Source organism: Natator depressus, chromosome 2 (assembly GCF_965152275.1).
Source record: "Natator depressus isolate rNatDep1 chromosome 2, rNatDep2.hap1, whole genome shotgun sequence".
NCBI lineage: Eukaryota > Metazoa > Chordata > Testudines > Cheloniidae > Natator > Natator depressus.
The window spans coordinates 173,959,099-173,977,788 of NC_134235.1; the positions used below are offsets into that span (position 1 = coordinate 173,959,099).

The window sequence follows — 18,690 nt, forward strand, 5'->3', positions numbered from 1 at the left end:
TGTCATTAATGCCAGACCAATAACACTGCTGCATTCACCAGTTGAAATCAGGCTTAAACAAGTAAAGGACGGGAGCTGTACCTATGTGGTGATGGCTGAGTAAATAAAGACATGTGCATACAGTGTTTTTATTTTATTTCCTGGTCTTTTACATTTGTGACTTTTTTTACTCCACTATAAAATTTAATGAAAAAACTTAGGAGCAAGAGGGGAAAAATGTACAACTTTGTGCATTTCTTGTTTCCTGAAAAACCAACATTCTCTACAAACTGTTGACGGAATATGAATATGGCTAAATGCAAGTTGAGCCTTGGTTGGTTGGTACATTAATACAGTTTATAAGGCTTCTGATTTAAAAAAGATGAGTTGGAGTTACTTTTAGAAGTGCATCAGTTTAGATAACATATGAAGCCTTTTGCTATCTAGTCTGAATTCAAGAAGTGCTAGGTAACTCTAGGTTAGTTTTGGATGGTTGACAAGTAGAACATAGCTTTGGCAATTGCAGCTTTGACTATTAATGGTTCTGGATTCTCAAGTTCCCTGTGTTTTGTGTAGGATATAAAATTTTTTAAACTCATGGGTAATTCTTTATTTTAAGAAGTGTGTTTAATAGTCAAACATGAGTATTTAAAAAGAATACAACATTTTGAGGTTCCATGTTTATCACCGCTCACTGACCTCAAGGTTACAGTTGTTGAGATTACAAGTAAGGAGAATTTTCCAATGGCCGGCACCACAAATTTAACTTGAGCTTTGAAAAAATCAGTCCACGTTCTTTCTGCTTTGTGCATCATCGCCAGTTATAATGTTTTTGCAGTTGAAACTTAGCTGCCAGTTTGGTTGACAAGCAGCAAGTATATCTGATTTTGATTACATCCACTTTGATCTTCTGTCCCTGTAGTCTCTCTGTAGTGCAAATAACAATAACATTTTTTGTCATGAAAGCAAACTGATAATAAAAGACACACAAAGCAGGCATGTTGAGTAATAAGATGCTGGTTTTACACAATAACACCCTTAACCATAACCTCACTTTTATTTTCAAATGTTAATGGCTCCAAAGCACAGTGTAAAAATGTGAAGATGTGGAGAACATTGCTTAAGCGAAAGAAGAGTCCAAATGCTGCAAAGTAACCTTGCAAACTTCTACTCACACAAGGCGCTTACGTTAAAGATATTTGGCTTGCTAGCCACCTATTTGGTGCCCTCTAAGCATGCCTTTGAAAGCATGCCTTGCATCCACCCAAATGTGTCACAAGTGTTTTAGCTACCAGTTTGCTTTGAGCAAAACTGATTAATGTGTGATACTCCACCCTACCTTATTCTACCCCTGCCATGCTCGTGTGGGTGGAAATTGCTGACACCATAGCTATGCAGAGAATTGTTTCCTTACCATCCCACAATGCACTTGTCACTGCTTATGTAACATATCGGGGCTGTTTTCTGGACTCCACTGCCGAGAGCAGATATGTACCTGTAAAAATAGAGCTGTGCACACTGTGGGGTTCGGTCACATGCTGTTTTCATATAGTCAGATGCCTCTGAATCTGTTGGTGGCATGTCCAGGAGAAGACCAGGTGCTGCCAGCTGTCATGAGGCAGAGATGCGGGCACAGTTGGCAATGTAGGAAGATAGGAGGTACTGGGACAGCTGAATTCATTCGTTACAATTTAATCTATAACCAGGTGCCTGGCAATGGCTAAGGTGGATATTCTATCATCAAAGAGATAAGGGGATTGAAGGTCCTTTGTAAGAAAGCTGTGACAATAACAGTAGGTCCAGTTCAGGACAGAAAATGTGCCCCTTTCACAACACACTGGACTGAATCTTCAGTACCTACTTCCAGAAAGCCAGAGATGTTTCTGGGTAGCACAGAACATGGAGGAGGCCTGAAGTGGCATTTCTTAGGCCTTGTCTTTAAGCAGAGGAAAAGATGACTGCTCTTCTCTTGCTGGTAACTGAGCAAGAGAGGTTTAGAAAAGCAGTCTCAAGGCTGAGTTAAGAGAGGAGAGGATGTTCCTACACTACTTGTGAAGATGCCAGAGACCAAGGGTTTGCTGCAGTGGTTCTTCACTCCCCACACTTGGGACAATCAGCTATGTGCGATACTTGAGGATAACTTTCACCAGCTAGAGCACAGCTTAGGGCCTGGACCACAACAACACAGGTGGGAGCAAGTTGTTATCGAGACCTGCAATGAGTGGTAGTGGCTGCATAATGTAAGATAAAGGAGACTTTTTTGTGTGCTGAGAGAGCCCCGGCATTCCCGTGCCAGTCCACCAGAGTGAGACCGCAGCTCCCCGTGGAAAAGAGTGGCAATTTGCCCAGTAGTAGTTGGCTCCCTGGAATAGTTGCCCATTGATTTGAGCACCAGTTTGGGTTTAGGAAGCCCATGGGGAGTGACGTGGTGGAAGTTTGTATGGCAATATATAGTGTGCTGCAGGAGGAGATGTTCAAGGTGGCCAGTGTGCCAGAGATCATTCAGAGTTTTGAAACAGTTGGGATTCTTGAACTTAGCTGGAGCTGTTGATGGAACCCCTGTGTCCATTCTGTATCCCCACCCTTCCCTAGCCCAGTTGTATATTAAGAGAAATGGGTGCTCCTCAAAGGTGGGTGATGTGGCCTTCACAGGTCAAAATGGCTGATGGACATGTACATAAGGTAGGCAGGCAAAGGATATAATGTGAGAGTTTTTGAAAACTGAGGCAGTAAGGGACTCTGATCTCACCTGACAACATTGACATTAATGGTGTGTTTATCCCCATTGTGAATAGTTGCATGTCCCTTAATGAAACCATTCCCAGATTACATAAATCTGGAGAGATACTGATTCAACTCTGTACTCAGCAGATGCAGGATAGTGATGAAATTTTTGGGAGACTGAGTTGACAGTGGAGATGACTCTCCTTGAATGACCACGTTAGTGATTAATGTAGCAATTATCATACTTCCCTGTAGTATTTTGCAGAACATATATGAAACCAAAGGTCGTGTCTTCTATGCACACAGGAGCGAGGAGGTAGAGAGGCTTGCAGCAACCTATGCATAGCTGGATGGATAAGTTATTGAATCTGAGGCTGTTACTTAGAGCAGCCTACGATAGGAATGCTGACCTAACCATAAATACTCTGTGCAGGTGATTTCCAAGGTAATGATAGAGAATTGGGGATAGGGTAGTGAACTGAATGTCCCAGAGTTTGATTCCTTTTCCTCATAATTCCTTTAAGCTTCCCAAAGGCTCCCAGAAGGCCTTAAGATATCTCCTGTAGACTGCTGAGCTAGGAACTGTGATATAAGACAGTGTAATTATAACAGCAAGTGTGGACACACAACAACACTGTATCTGAAATAGCATGACTGGCATTAGACACACTACATTACTGCTATCCTGGTAGTGCAATTACAAATGGTTTCCCTTTTCTAGTGTAGACACTGCTAAGAGTTAGGTTATTTTTTTTTTTCTTTTCACAAGTGAGTACAATATACTATTCCTTTTTACATCAAGTTCAGCATTATAGTAAGTGTTTGAGTGTATTTTGTGTGTGGGCTATTTTAAATTTTCATGACAATTTTGAAAAATCTTTTCAAACATGTAAGGGATCTTGAAAATGGTAGGTGAAGATCCTCAGGTGACACGAGCAGAAATGAGACATTTTATTTGTAACTTTGGCAGTACATGGGATTGTGATTGGCATAGTGCACAAGCAAGTTTTAGATACTTGAGTATAGTCAGATGTGCTCTTATTTGTTGGATTGAAATACTCTGGAGCATATGTATGGGGTTAAATATTTGTACTCAAATGATGTTTAACAAGTACTTCTGAAGGGAAGGGCAGACGCTTCTGTTAAATTACTTGCAAAGTGGTGCTGTGTAATCTCATGGGCTGCAGATAACCATTTTGTTCTATCATAAATGAATGGTGAAGATAATAACATCACCATGACTTAATCGTGAAGGCCTCTTCCAAAATTATTTAGTAATGACAAGGTTTAGGTGAAGTAGTTTTGTGTTGTTTTGCTTAAATACCTTCTTCTAAGATAGCGTGAAAGGTAAAACTGAAAAAAGTTAAAACAGAGATTTCTAGGGAGAAAATAATTTCTATTATCACCGTGGACCAAACTGGAACAACTGAAAATTCTTACGATGTAACATTCTTCAACATGTTCTTTAAAAATGTGCTCGAAGCCAAGAGAGACTCATAATGAGTATGTTGTACAGGTTCAGAACTATGTACAGGTATCTCATTTTACATATATCTCAAGTCCCTGCAGTAGGTAATAAGGAAAAATGTCAGGTTTCTGGGTTAGGCACAAGGCTAGAAACAAAAATGTATTTTAGCACTGGGGTAGAAAGACCTTCTTTTTTATGTTTGTTGAACTCATGTAGCTAAAACACTGGAGAGATTTTATTGCTTAAATTCTTGCGGGGGAAAGCAAGGTATTTGACCATTGATGCAACTTTTTCCTCAAAGTTTACATATTCTTTTTATAGAGCCCAGTGAAGATAAATCAGATCAGCCTGGATGAAAGTGGAGAACATATGGGCATCTGCTCGGAAGATGGCAAGGTACAACTAAACCACTTAAATATTTAAAGAGACACCAGGCAGTGTTTGTATACTAAACTTTAGATCCACATGATAGCTGTGCAGTAAATACCTATGTTAGAAGTCATTTGATCTTCCATTTCCGGAATTGGGCTCACCTATGAATACTCATAATTAAAGTCAAATATATTTTGCACAAACGTGCCTTAGGAAAAGTAATTACAAGAATGTCAATAATGTAACTGGTATTAAGCTGATTAACAGCTGTTGTAGGAGGACATGTCACCTTAATCATTACTGCTGTGCCAGTTATACTTCAGTGACTAGTCTGCTGCTCCTGCAAGACAGTAGTTTAATGCCTTTCTGCTATAAATCCACAAAATTGGATTTTGTGGCATGATTTCGGTGGGCTGCTAGTTTTCATTTTCACACGTTATGAATGTTTCTCTTGAATTATAGAATCTTTTGATAAGCAATCATAGTTTATCAGAAGAATAAAGTGTCTTACAATGGCCACATTAAATAAATGCAAAATCAATATATGTACAGTCCTAAAAAACTGGCACCTACTTCCTAGACTGTGGACATATATCATTCGTACAGTGTATAACTAACAATTATCATTGCTTCCCTGAAATGTTGAGCTATGACATTCAGTGGTTTTAGTGATTGATTTTCCACTTATTAGAATGTCTTTTTTGTTTTTTAAGTCACTGGCAGTCTCTTCTAATGTTGGTTTGCAGGGATAAAATTCTAATGCACATGGTGTATTTAAACTTCTTGAAAATAATACTGCTAGTAGACACAGTGCATTAAAAATCAGTTCTTAATATCTGTCTCACTTGCTGAGTATAACATGGTTTTCCCTAATCTAATTTGATGGGGTTTGGTGATCCTAATCCACTGATCCATTAAGGATCAGTAAATTAAAACTAATGTTGGCTCTTGTGATAGGAAAAAGAGGAAACAAATCCATTTAATTTCTATTTACTTAAAAAAAAATGAGTTTTGCTTCTCATGCATGGAACCAGCTTATATATCCAAGCCTAGTGTTTCTCAAAGATATCTTGATGTTAGTATCTTGACCCAGTAATTGGGATACTAGTGCCTATCAAAAAGGGCTGTGGAATTTTACAGCCTGTGAGAAACTCAGGAAGGGTGATGTAATCTAAGCAAGATAATGGAAGGGTCAGTAATTGTTTAAGGGTAATCCTATATGTTGTGCTAGTATGGTTGGGTTTGAATGTTTTTGAAAAGAAAAAAGAACACCCATTTGTAAGGACTCCTGTGATACGGCTGTAAATTAGAGTTGAAATAAGAATATAACAGAATGCGGCCTCAAATCATACAAATGTGATTCACTGAATTAATTTCAATAATTATAAATTAAATTTTAGGAATCTGCAGACATACACATACTGTAGTCTGAATATTGGGTAAACAATTATTTTCTAATGTGTATTGTAACACAAGGCTTTATTTAGAAAATGTTTATTACTTTGGAAAATGAATTATGTTTTAACCAGGAATCTAGGTCAAGCTTTTGGTCCTGTGACTCCAAATGGTCATTGGCAGATAAAATTATGTAACACATAAAAGACAGTATAAGCCTCTGTCTCACAATCCAGTTCTGCTTCTGGCACGTTTCTAGTTAAGTGTTGAAATATGGAGCAATGTGCATAGGAAAAAAAATAAATCAAACCACAGACCATCTATTCAACTTGCTTTGCCTCTTTCTCACCATTTTACTTAACACTACTCTTGTCCCTCAGCAGTGAGGCAGTATGGAAAATACGACTACAACTATTATTATTATTTTATTTTTGTGACAGTAGGTTTTAGAATCTTCAACCAAAGTTAGGGGCCATACATGTAGCAAAAAATAGTCCCTCCTCAGAAGGCTTTGCTATCTAAGTTCCTGATCCTACAAAGGCTTAGACACATGCTTAACTTTACGCACTGAGAGTCGTCCCATTGACTTCAATGGGACTGCTATCATTGTGCAAAATTAAGCACATATGCAATTGTTTACAGGATCATAGGTAAGTAGACAAAACAGACAAAGGTGTGTCCGCCTTGTCTTTTACTTCGATAGTAAGCTCTTTGAGGTCAGGAGTTTCTTTTTGTTACTTGTTTGTACAATGCTTGTCATAATGTAAGCCCGGTCCATAGCTGGGGCTCCTATGCACTTTATTATCACATTATTATCATTGTTTTCTCTATTTTACGTATGGGGAACTGAGGCACAGAGAGATGAAAGTGACTTGCCTAAGGACACATTGGAAGTCTGTAGCAGAACTGGAAATTCATTTTAGTTTTCCTGAGTCTTAGTTTCCTGAGTCAGCCAAGCTTCAGCTAGTTTCCCATAGCACCAACCTTTATAGGAGACCTGGCTAGAAAGTGTTTATAGAGCTCCATCTTCTCCCGATTGCTAATTGTGTAGGTACAAAACATATATGCAGATGATAAAATCAATAAACATATTTACCAAAAAGTTTGATTCTGTTGAATCAGCTTCAGTTATAGAAGAGAATGCAACAAAGAACAATTTCTGTGGATTTTGAACCAGCTATGGAATCTCTATAGATTTTGAACCATCTACAGTGCCTCAAGTATTCTTTATGAATTAATGAACAGGTATAGTCTTATAGGCAGTCCCCGGTAAAGATCTTTGCATAAGGTGAAGAATGTGTTTTCTCCAGAGAGGCGTCAATCTGCACAGAATAGAGGAGTACGATTCATTTTCTGAAGGAAGATTTTGAGATGAGCTGCTTTGTCACTTATGTATTCCTCTAAATGACACACTTTATTTTTCTTCACCATTTTTCCTTCCTTATTTCTCCCACCCTCAACCTGGCATTGGGCCAACCTTTGTGACTGAGGAAGGGCATGGGCACTGGCCCTGAGTTAGTCATAGAAGTCAGGGGAGAGCAATGAAATATTTCCAGGCCCACCTGACCTGGTATCAGTGAGCATTCTAGAGCTAGAGTCTCAGACTTGAAACCCATACATAAACCAACGAACAATTACATCTGGAAGCACTGGGTTGTCAATCCAGTCCTTTTTACCCATTTAAGTATAAGGGATACTTAAGGCCCAGAAAGTGAGTCTAAAATCAGATACAGAGATACTGTGTGTCTATAAAATCAGATACAGAGGATCTGTGAAACATAATGGCCTCCCATTGTGGGATGCCTTTTAGACTACCTAAAAATGTGATAAACTGAGTGGAGATAGAAGGTAGAACTGGATAAATCCAATATAGCTTTGTCATTTGAAAAGAATCACTTTCTCTTTGTAGAATAAAAGACATTAAGGAGTAATAAACTGATCTGTGGTGTCCCCTGAGTAAATATAATACACGTTTTATAATGTGGGGTTATTTTCCCTTTAATTTACTGGATCCATTTTACTTCCAAATTCTGAAAGAATATAAATGTTGAAAACATGTATCACTGTGTGCATGGGCAACACAGTGCTACATATTTATTGGAGCTGTTATAATTCTAGCAGCTACTGCTGATGTTAATTTTGGTTATTCAGTTTTAATTCATTTTAGAAGCATGCTGGTGTGTGGGTTGTTTTTTTTTTTTTTAAATAAATATATAGGATGATTTTTCAGATGGATAGATTCTCATGTTTTAACCTCTTATTTTTCCTCCCTTCTCCTTGGTCTCCTTCCCTTCCTCTGCCTGCATCTGATTATTTTGTTTACTCTGTTGAATCTGAACGCTATGCCAATTGACCAAAGATACCTCCTGCCCAAAATAACCTCCATCCCCAAAGATTATTGTAGCTGTAGAGTCAATCTCAGTTTGAATATCACCTAGTCGTCTCTACCAGTGGTCCCCAAACTGTGGGGCATATCCCCTCAGGGGCACAGAGGAATGTTCGGGGGAGGGAGGGGTGCGCAGCGGGGCCCAGGCCAGCCCCCACAGGGGGTGGGAGGGAGCACCACCCAGTCCTGCTCTGTGCCAAGCCACAGCCCCGCTCTGCCCCCATCCCAGCTCCGGCCCTAGCCGCAGCTCCACTCTGCCTTCTGCTCCGCCCCCAGGCCAGCTCTGCCCTCATTCCCTCTCCGTCCCCCAGCTATGCCTTCAGTCCAAGCTCCTCTGCTGAGGAAGCCTTGGCTGTGCAGTAACGGATTGGGGTCGTGGACAGATTGTGTTATTGGTGAGGGGGAGCGTAACAGGAAAAGTTTGAGCACCGCTGGTCTGTACAGTTCACTGGCTGACTTCCACCATCACAGACTTGTGGTGCTTCTCACTGTCTCCAAATAATGTCCAAGCCTCCGGAGCAGTAGCTTGGCCCCAGTTAATACGTGACACACTCTTTTTAAGGCTGGTTGTTATTATAGACTGCATATGCAGTAATGAGTAATGCACTGACTTGGCAACTCTGCTGAGGAAACAGGAGACAATTTGGGTAGGGAGAGGATGAGATGCCATTAGTTCACTTAGTCTGTTAAACGTACAATTAAATCAAGGTCTGCTTAGCTCCTCAACCAACTACTGGTTCATATGGCACTGTTTTCAACCCATCTTGCAGTTATTTAAAGCACAGTTGACTGCATATGGGTGCACAAATACAGTATAGCTGAGGTTCAGTTCGCAATGGAACTGATACTCAGACCCAATATATTGAGCGCTATGTGTACTCTCATGCTCTATTTCCAGGTACTCTCTAGGGACCTTATCACTGTAATATCTGAGGCTATGTCTGCACTACAAGCCAGAGGTATAATTCCCCTGCTCGTGTACATGTGCTTACGCTAGCTGTCATTGAGCTAGTGCACGAATAAATAGCAGCATAGCCGCAGTAGCACGGGTAGAAGAGCGCAGGCACGGCTGAGCTGTGCCAAGTACAACCTCCCCTGAAATGGGTGGATATGTTCTCTGCATGGCTCAGCCTTGCCTCTGCTGCTGCTGACTGTACTATCGCAGCTGTGCTGTTTTTTATATTCATGCTATCTTGATGAGAGCTAGCTCAAGTGTATGTACAGGAGCGAGGGAATCACACCTCTAGCTCTTAGTGTTGTCTCGTAGCATGAGTAGATCTTCCTGGGGACATACTGAACTGAAGTTCCTTTGGCCCGTCACTGGTGGCTGTCCAGCTTTATTCTAAAAATCCTATTACTTTTTTCTGAAAGATTCCTAAGGGGCAACGACAGTCATAAAAGACGGAATTGGAAAAAGCCAGTGAGAGAACTGAGTCCATTTCCTTGAAAATGCAGAATAAAATCTGCTGATAGGGTTATGTGTCTTGGAAAACTAGGGTCTGATGTCCAAGTCTGTATGTACGCTGTTGCTGCTCGTTTGCCTACACAGTGATTGTTAAATATTGCTGTTGTTTGCTCCCTGTTTGCAAGATAACCACATCCTGAGCTAAATAAACTTGGACTAAGTTAATTAGCCCGAACAGTGTATAAGAAAATGCCATGGTCCAGAAGAGCATCTCTTGAACAGAGCGATAAATATATTTTTACTGGAGAGCTCAGAGGCTCATTCTACTGTTGGCATATGTGTCCTGAGCATCTCCTTCAGCCCTCCACTTGAAATGTATGGGGGTCTCAAGTGTGTATAATGCTTGCTAGAAGCACAGAGGAGAGTCCGTTACAGCTTCTGGCCCCCAACTCTACAGAGACTAAATACAGGTTTCAGAGTAGCAGCCGTGTTAGTCTTTACCCGCAAAAAGAAAAGGAGTACTTGTGGCACCTTAGAGACTAACAAATAAGCATCCCCAAGTACACATGCACCTTTCTTCTCTTTCTCTAGAGAGGCCGGGATAGTACCACTTACACAGACTTAAGATAATGTTTTTGAAATGTTTTCATTTTCCATTCATTCCATTTTGTGTTGTCTTTATCCACATTTCTCCAGGAATATTTTTCACTTTCATTCACATGGTCATTGACACAATTATTTAGATAAATCTTTTATCTTGCTGTTTTGTTCTTTCTTCATTAAAAAAATCATTTATGTTGCATTCATGGCTTTGATTATTCTCATCTATTTAAAGAGAAGAAAACATTTTTCTGTTTTTAAAACCTATCAAACATCTTTAAAGTTATGAATGTAGTTTTGTTTGTTGCCATTGTATTTAGTGTGCTTGGCTCTGATTGAAGGAGAACATTTATAGTATATAGTTGCAACTGCAGTGGTGACTATTAAATAGCATTTATCAACAGTTACTTCAGCACACTAGAAGAGGAGAGGTAACTTTTCACAGAAGGAATTCCTAAGTGTAAGGAGAAAAAGCATAGTGCTGCCGGATGCTTTTAGAAAAGACCATGAAAATTGTGGTGTTTAGGGCATGTCTAAGCTACACAATTAGGTTGACTTAAGTTTGGTTGACCTACAACCACCACAGTAATTAAATCAGCTGTTCATGTTCACGCTACCCGCCTTCTGCTGGCAGTGCGCGTCCTCAGCAGGAGCACTTGCACCAACTTAAGGGGGGCATTGTCTGGGCTGACAGCCCAAACAGTCTGCTGGAGCCCTGCCACCCTGGAGTGCTGGGCCTGTCAGCCTGTTGCCCTGGGATGACCTCTGGAGCCGGGCTGCCCAGGCTGGCAGGGCTGACAGCTCGGGCTGTTAAAGGCCGCAGCAGTCAATATAAGCAATGCAGTGTTTACATGGGCGTTGTGTTGACCGAACGACATTGACCTAAGAGCTATGCCTCTTGCAGAGGTGGAGTTATTAGGTCGGTGTAGTGGGCAACTTACGTCGGTGGGAGCAAAGTTGTCGTGTAGACGCTTACAGAGTTAGGTTGACATAAGTTGCCTTATGTCAACCTAACTCTATAGTGTACACTAGGCCTTAGATTTCATGCTAGTTTTGCTTTATAGTCCAGAGGAGATTTTTAAGACTTGAAGGATTCTAAGAAGCATCTCTGAAGCTGAATTGTATTAACCTTTTTTTTTTAAAAAAAAAAGGCACTTAGCTTTTCAGAAAAGAAAAGCTTTTAATATATGTTCCATTGGGTTTTATTAAGAATATGTGAATGCTTTTCATATCTATTAGATTAGTATCTGTTTTAACAGAAGTGATCAGCCTAAAGCAAAAAGAACTCTTATTTCTTGTGGTGCTTGTAAAACCTAATTGCAAAGAAGCACTCTGGTACTGTTTAGTTTCGTAAGATACCTTAATGGAATCCAAGGAAGTTTCAGATGACCCTGAATTGTTAAGTGTACTGCATTGTTTTAATAAGCATGTTAGGGATTAGCATTTTCATTCACCTCCCAGCGTGAGTGATTATTATGTGATTTTGATTTTAACTGTCTCTTTAGGTGCAGGTATTTGGATTGTATTCAGGAGAAGAATTTCATGAAACATTTGACTGTCCTATCAAAGTAAGTACTTATTTAATCCTTAACAAGTACATTATTATTGCTTTTAATAAAATAAGGGTTACACTGATTCTGTTGCTAAAAAATACTAGTTCTTTGCCTTAATGTTATTTAAATCTCTAGAAAATAGTTATCTATCCCAGTCCAAAAGCTTTTGAGCTGGTTAGGTTGGGGGAAAGCTGATCTAGATTTTGTACAGTCTAGAGTATTATTGATGTTTTTTAAAATACAAAAAGCAAAGCATGAGGGGGAAATTGTAAGGTTTCAGTTGTTTCCTGTCTTAGCCTATTCCTCTCTTTGTAGATCTGTGATTATAAATTTTGATGGTTCTGATAAGTGCTAGGTCAGTATTTTTGAATGGATTAGAATCTTAAATCTATCCTGGAATCAAGTGGTGGGTGGTGATTTCCCTTACTACAGAGGGATCATCATTAGGACACCATCAGTTATGCCCCCTTATCGTAGACCAATTGGCTGTCGTCAGAGAATAGCAATAGTAGGGTTGCGTGAAGAGCCAGGTGGCTTTTTCTTGGCGGGAAAGAGGGCAGTTCTTTTGGTGTATGATTTTCTTTTATGGAAGAGAACCGTGATAACATTTTTCCAACAATACTGAGTTTTGGCCTCTTGGGAGGTACCAAGCCATCTTAATGCAGAAAGACCCATTTTTCATCTCTATACCTGGTAAAAGAGGTACAGCTGTAACAATCCATAATGGGTAAAGGTTGCATAGTGTGACAGTTGATACAGCATCAGTGTTGCAATTTAACAAATAAACAAATACTTCAACCATTATACTTTTTCTCCCCCTTTAAACACAGATTGTTGCTGTCCACCCTCAGTTTGTAAGATCCCATTGCAAACAGTTTGTAACGGGAGGAAAAAAGGTAAGCTATCTCAATATTATAGATGACTTTTTACATCTTGTCTTCCCTTCCTCTTACATTTATGGATTCCTCTGTTAAAATGAATAAATATAAATATATTAAAAAACCCCACTTACTAAATGTATCTAGTTGAAAACCTAGAAGAGAAAAGCTATTTTTTCCTTCTCTTTATCCATTCTTTCAGAAAAACAAAAAAAAATACATAAGATTAAGTCTTGGAGGGAAAAATTAGCATTTTTTTAAATGTGAAGGACATTTTAATTATTTAAAAGCCAGGACTAAGAGAAATAATAATAAAAATAGTTTTGTGTTCTGACAAAATGTTGATGAGAATAACTGGACTTCATGGGCCAATTTCTCTTCATACCTCCAACCCTTTCACATGAAAAATGAATTTGGCTCATAGTGTTATCTTTTGTGGTATATATTATTTTCTGGCTCTGTCCCTTTCCTGGGTCATAATACATTTGTCCTTTAAGTCAGTCTTGGGTTTTCATTTTTGTGCTTTAATGGAGTACGTAATCACTTGTGAGAGAGAATTTAGGCCCCTTAGTGGTAAACTTTGTGTGTCAAGGATTGACTTTTTGTCTCTTTTGTAGCCGTTGGTTCCAGGCAATTTGGTCTTTCTAAAGTTAATACTAAGATGTTTCATTCCTCACCTACCAAATAATGTAATTTTGACTGCCAACATCATTGTCCATAAATTCCAGAATTGACCCTATATCATTCAGTGTACATCTTAAGGTAAAACAGGAAAAAAAATATTAACAGTGCAACATGTGGTGATATTAGTTACATTCATGTAGCCATTTATTGTGACCCTTTCTTTTGAATTAAAAAATGAACATTGACAGTTTTAGATTCATCAAACCGAATGAACTGTATCTGCTTTGCCAGATGGCACAGCAATTCCAGTGCTACTAATAACCTCTTTTCCATCCGCAGTACAATGTATTACTACTAGTCATTATTTAAAATAAATAAAATAGCTATGATGTGAATGGTTAAGCCAGCTTTAGCTGGCTGGCCAGAGCTGGTATTGCACTTTAGAATAGTGATTTCCAAACAGCACCCTCTACCCTAGCAATGCAACCTTAATCCCAGGTTGGTGCAGAGTGAAGGTTGGTGGTGTGGAGGGCTTGGAGAATGAGCCCCCTCCGCACTTAGCGTGCAATGGCAGCTCGTGTTCCACAGGGCTGGGCCTGGCTTCCCACTCAGGGAATTGCAACTTAGCGCATAGGGTCATAGTGTCACTGCAGGTTTGGCATGGATGCCCTTCCAGCCAAGTTCAAGTGAATGGTGCTGCAACCCTGTGCTCCCTGTCACAACGCCCAGAGCGGAGAGCCGGAGCCAGGCCCAGCCCAACAGGGTCAGTGTGTGAGGTGGGCTTGGTCTCCAACCCTCTCTTCCCCCTGCCCTCCTGGGCCTCCCCTCTACACTGGGCCCACAAACCATCTAGAACCTTCATGTGACCCACTGGTCACAACCCACCATTTAGAAACCACTGCTTTAGATAATGCACATCAATGGATGTCTCTCCCGGCAACGAAGTTGTCAAGCCTTTGAGTGGTGGTAATGGTGATGCGGAGAGAGAAACTAAGAATTCATCAAATCAGGAAGCTCTGTCAGGTGGTAAAATAACTTGGATTCATCTGATGCTGAACGGAAAAAAACATCAGGGATTTAACACATCTCTTTGGTTATCTTTGATTACTTGACAGGCTGTTTTATATTCTGCCCTCGGGGAGATGGTATACTGATTCCTAATGCATGCCCATTTCCCCACTCTTCATTTTTTGCTGAGAAAAAACTTTCCTCTTCAGGAAAGTTTAACTGATATCTTAGCGTATGATATTTAACATTATAATAATAAAAAAAACCTAGAAATTTGTAATTTTATTCTATTAGAATATTTATTTTTTTAAAACCCTGTAATTAAACTTAAGATTGTGGCCCAGTACAAAAAATGCAGTCACATTGTGCACTTAGTCTTTGCAAAATCATACCCAGATCTGTAATGAGATCTGAACAGACAGGCCCCTACACAATTGGGTTAGAGCGGAGATGGCATGCAATACCAACACTATTAGGTTCTGCTGAAACTAATGGGACTACCCTTTCATTTACCCCCACCCTCCAAATCTAGCCTTTCAGATGTGAAGAAAACCATTTTAATATGACCAAATGCGGTGTTACCTGTCTGAGTAGCATCTTGAAATAATAGCTTTGAAAATCATGAAATGCCCCCATCCATCCCTGCAGGATTTTAACTCTGGTACCTAATAATAGTTTATATGCTAACATTTTTAACTGTTTCACTACTGATCATTTGAGCAGAGATCCAGCTATTGAAGAAGGACTCTACATAGAGTACTCCCACTTTTTTCATTCTCTTCTAGTTGCATTATACATAGTCTTGAAAGGATTAGGTTTCTATCAGTAAATGTGGATAAATGTTGTTTTCACCATACACACACAAAATGAAAATATTTCCATAGAGAATTGAAATTTACAGGTAGGCAAAGTAAGAAAAATGATGCTTGAGAACCTATTAGATTTTGACTTCAGGCCATTTATTTTGTATATTTTAACATCTAATTCAGACAATTTGTGTTTTAATAGTTATAAAGTTTTAACTTTTTGAATCTCAGTGTCTGCTGTCATTAAATAATTGTCTGACCGCTACCCATTGACTGACTACCCGTTCATCATTTCCCTCAACTGTGAAAATTTAAATAGATGAAAATAGAAAAATAGAAAAGAATGCTTACAACCCATAATATTGCACAGCTGTGAAAATTTAAATTGATAAAAAAATACAAAAATGCCTAATATTATAAATTATAAAACCATAAAAATCCAATTCTGCCAAGCCTGATTATTCATATAGTCATTTCAGAAAGAGTGAAGGCTGTTTACCATTTGAATGCTTGCACCTATTTAAGGTGTCTGCAAGCCAGTGCGCCGAAGCCAGATATTTTTCCCATAATCGTATCGGTGGGGCTGAGCGTGTGCCCTGTGTATGGTCATGCTGCTAGCCAAGGGCATAAACGAATGAATTGTCCTGAACACTCTCAGTTCCTTCTCACTATCTGCGGACAGTAGTTGGAGCATGTGTCCTTGTTGTACTCTTTCCCGTTTTGCCTTTAGATAAAATGTTTCTAGATTTTATTGTTGTATTGGTACTCATTTTAGGAACATTTTTGTTTCATTTTGTTTGAGCTTTAAGCTTGAACTGGGGCATGCCTAAGGCCCCGGGTTTTAAGCTCTGTTCTGAATGTAAAAAATCTGTACCTGTCAGTGATCCTCACTCCCGCTGTTTTAAGTGTCTGGAGAAGGACCTGTGAGGCATAAGTGCCCTATCTGTAGGGGGGTTAAGGACTAAGAGGTGGAGGGACATTTGACTAACACATCCTAATGAAGGCAGGTTGGTGCCCATCCTTGGCACCTAGGTGTTGGTACACAGGGGTTCAGACTCTACTCCATCTCTGAGCATACCACCAGGTTTGGTGACATCTCTGTGTTGTTGAGAAGATACGATTCTCTGTCTCTATTACTGCACAAGCAGCAGCAGAAGTTGAACGCTTCAACCTCTTCTAACCAGAAGAGGCCCTCTTCTTTGAATGCTAAGCCTCTGACAGAATCAGACAAGAAGATGGATACCAAGTTTAGAGCTAAGCCAACTCCAGATAGGTGCTCCCTGGTACCACATTCATTGTCTATGATGTAGAATCATTCACTCCACTGCTACATGAGATACTGTGGAGACTGACTCCATTGCTGGGACCTCCTGTGGCAGGGGTTCTCAGCCTTTTTCTTTCTGAGGCCCCCCCTCCCCACCCCCCAACATGCTATAAAAACTCCATGGCCCGCCTGGTCCACAACAACTCTTTTTCTGCATATCCAGTAGATTAAAAGTCATGGCTGGCATTAGGGAATAGCAAGCAGGGCAATTGCCTGGGGCTTCATGCCACAGGTGGCCCGCAAAGCTAAGTTGCTCAAGCTTCAGCTTCAGCCCAGGGCAGTGGGGCTTGGGCTTCAGCTCTAGGCCCCAGTGAGTCTACCACCAGCCCCGCTCTCTGGTTTATTTTGGCGGACCCCCTGAAACCTGCTTTCCCCCGCCCCCCCGCCCACCATGGGCCTTGGACCCCTGGTTGAGAACCACTGTCCTGTGGCATCAATGTCATCTATGATGCATCTTAAGTTCTCTGTACCAAAGATGCCTGAGACATTTGCGGCGGTCAGGGGCTTCCTTTGCCTATCATTTATGGACTCACCACTAATGCAGAATGAGGTTCAGGGACCAACAATTCCTGCTACCTGAGCCTTTGGTACCAGGATCATCCTCTGCACCTATTCACTCAGCGCTGTTATAAACTGGGCACTTGTTGGTGTTTTTGGGGACCAGATGCTCTTCAGTGCAACAGGGCAGACATTTGGTACCTTCAACAGCAAAGCCACCAGTGCTTCCTGCAGTACCATCTATTTCCCGTCAGACCAGGTCCTGGTCTTCTGCTACTCTCCCCAGAGCCACACCACCTTGGCCTTCAGACTGTTTACTATTTAGAGTCAAAGATGGCATCTTACATTCATTACAGAAGGTTTTATGCTTCTCCCCATTCATCCTTGCACAAGTCAAGTTCTCAGCATAGTTATTTGTCATAGAAGCAGGTTCAGGGAGACGATGTCTCAAGGCTGGGCTCTGGTATCATATGAGGTACAACAGTGGCCCTTTTGGAATCCTTTCCTTAAATCCTCATCTCCTAGCAGCTGCATTTCTAAGTCAAAGTCACTGTCAAGGCACCTGGTATGTGTCCTGGTACTCCGCAAGCAAGGAACCTTATTCCTCCTGTGCCTGCCCCTTCTGGTACAGAGGTTCAGGGGTCAGCAGAACAGATTAATGCAGATTAAGGAAGCTTAACACTTCCTTAGCTTCCCTGCATGAGGTCGTCATCTCTGAATCATCCTCTCCAATTCCTCATGATTATAAGACATACCAGGAACTTTAAGTAGGGTAGCCACCTCCCTGGGTTTACAGGTGAAACAAGTTCAGGATAATTCACACAAGTTAGTGGATATTTTGCATACTGCAGGACCTGCTACAGTGGCTTTACCTATTAGAAGGTCATCTTGGAGCCTTACAAAAACCTTTGGCAAACTTCCTCCTCTCTGATGCCCACTGCTGAAAGGACTGAGAAAAGATATCCGTTTCCTTCCCAGAAGCATGAGTGTTTGTTTTTATTTGCACCCAATCTGAGGGCCTCTGGTAATGACTGCTGTGAATGAAAAGGTGAAATGGGGATGACCTATATCTGCTCCCAAATACAAAGATGCAAAGAAATTGGATTTGTTTGGGAGAAAGATGTATTCTTCATCAGGATTGCAGTTTAAAATTGCAAACCATCAAGCTTTGTTGGCTCACTGTGACTACTCTAACTGGGCTTCCATCTTGAAATTTATGGACAAATTGCCAGATGATGCTAAAGTGGAGTCCAGAATACAGCTGACTCTTGGCTGCTCAGTGGCTAACTCCCCAGGAAGCTGTTTCCTTGAAGTTTAGAATGTTCTCTTAACTAGCATGAATGCTTAGCTTAGAAAATGGAGGAGGTTCTCTGTGGTCTCAATAGAAAAGTAACTCTCCTTCACAGGCTCCCATACAGTGTATTCTGGTTTACCTGCTTCACCTGAAGGAAAAAAGAAATCTGCCAGTTCCCTGAAAGTTAATCTGGCAGCTTTCTCAGCATTTCATCCTCCTATAGAAGGAAGGTCTGTTTTTTCCAGCCCTATGACTGTTAGATTCTTAGAAGGATTGGACAGGCTCTTCCTTCCTATAAAAGACCATACCGTCCCAGGATCTAAATTTGGTACTGGAGTTTTAATAGGGCCCCCTTTTTTAAGCTTGTAGATACTTG

The 18,690-nt window shown here is 40.5% G+C and overlaps 1 protein-coding gene across 8 annotated transcripts in view; it reads left to right on the forward strand.

Moving 5' to 3' along the window:
* The window catches only part of VPS41 (VPS41 subunit of HOPS complex), a 175,240-nt gene that overhangs the window by 54,553 nt on the left and 101,997 nt on the right, over nt 1–18,690 (forward strand). For 7 of the 8 annotated variants that reach the window (XM_074945318.1, XM_074945320.1, XM_074945316.1 and 4 more), the window contains 3 exons: nt 4,493–4,567; nt 11,835–11,897; nt 12,713–12,778. In XM_074945318.1, the coding sequence (XP_074801419.1) occupies nt 4,493–4,567; nt 11,835–11,897; nt 12,713–12,778 (204 nt within the window). Of the gene's footprint in view, nt 1–4,492; nt 4,568–11,834; nt 11,898–12,712; nt 12,779–18,690 lie in introns of those variants that run through there. The other variant, XM_074945323.1, reaches the window with a different exon arrangement.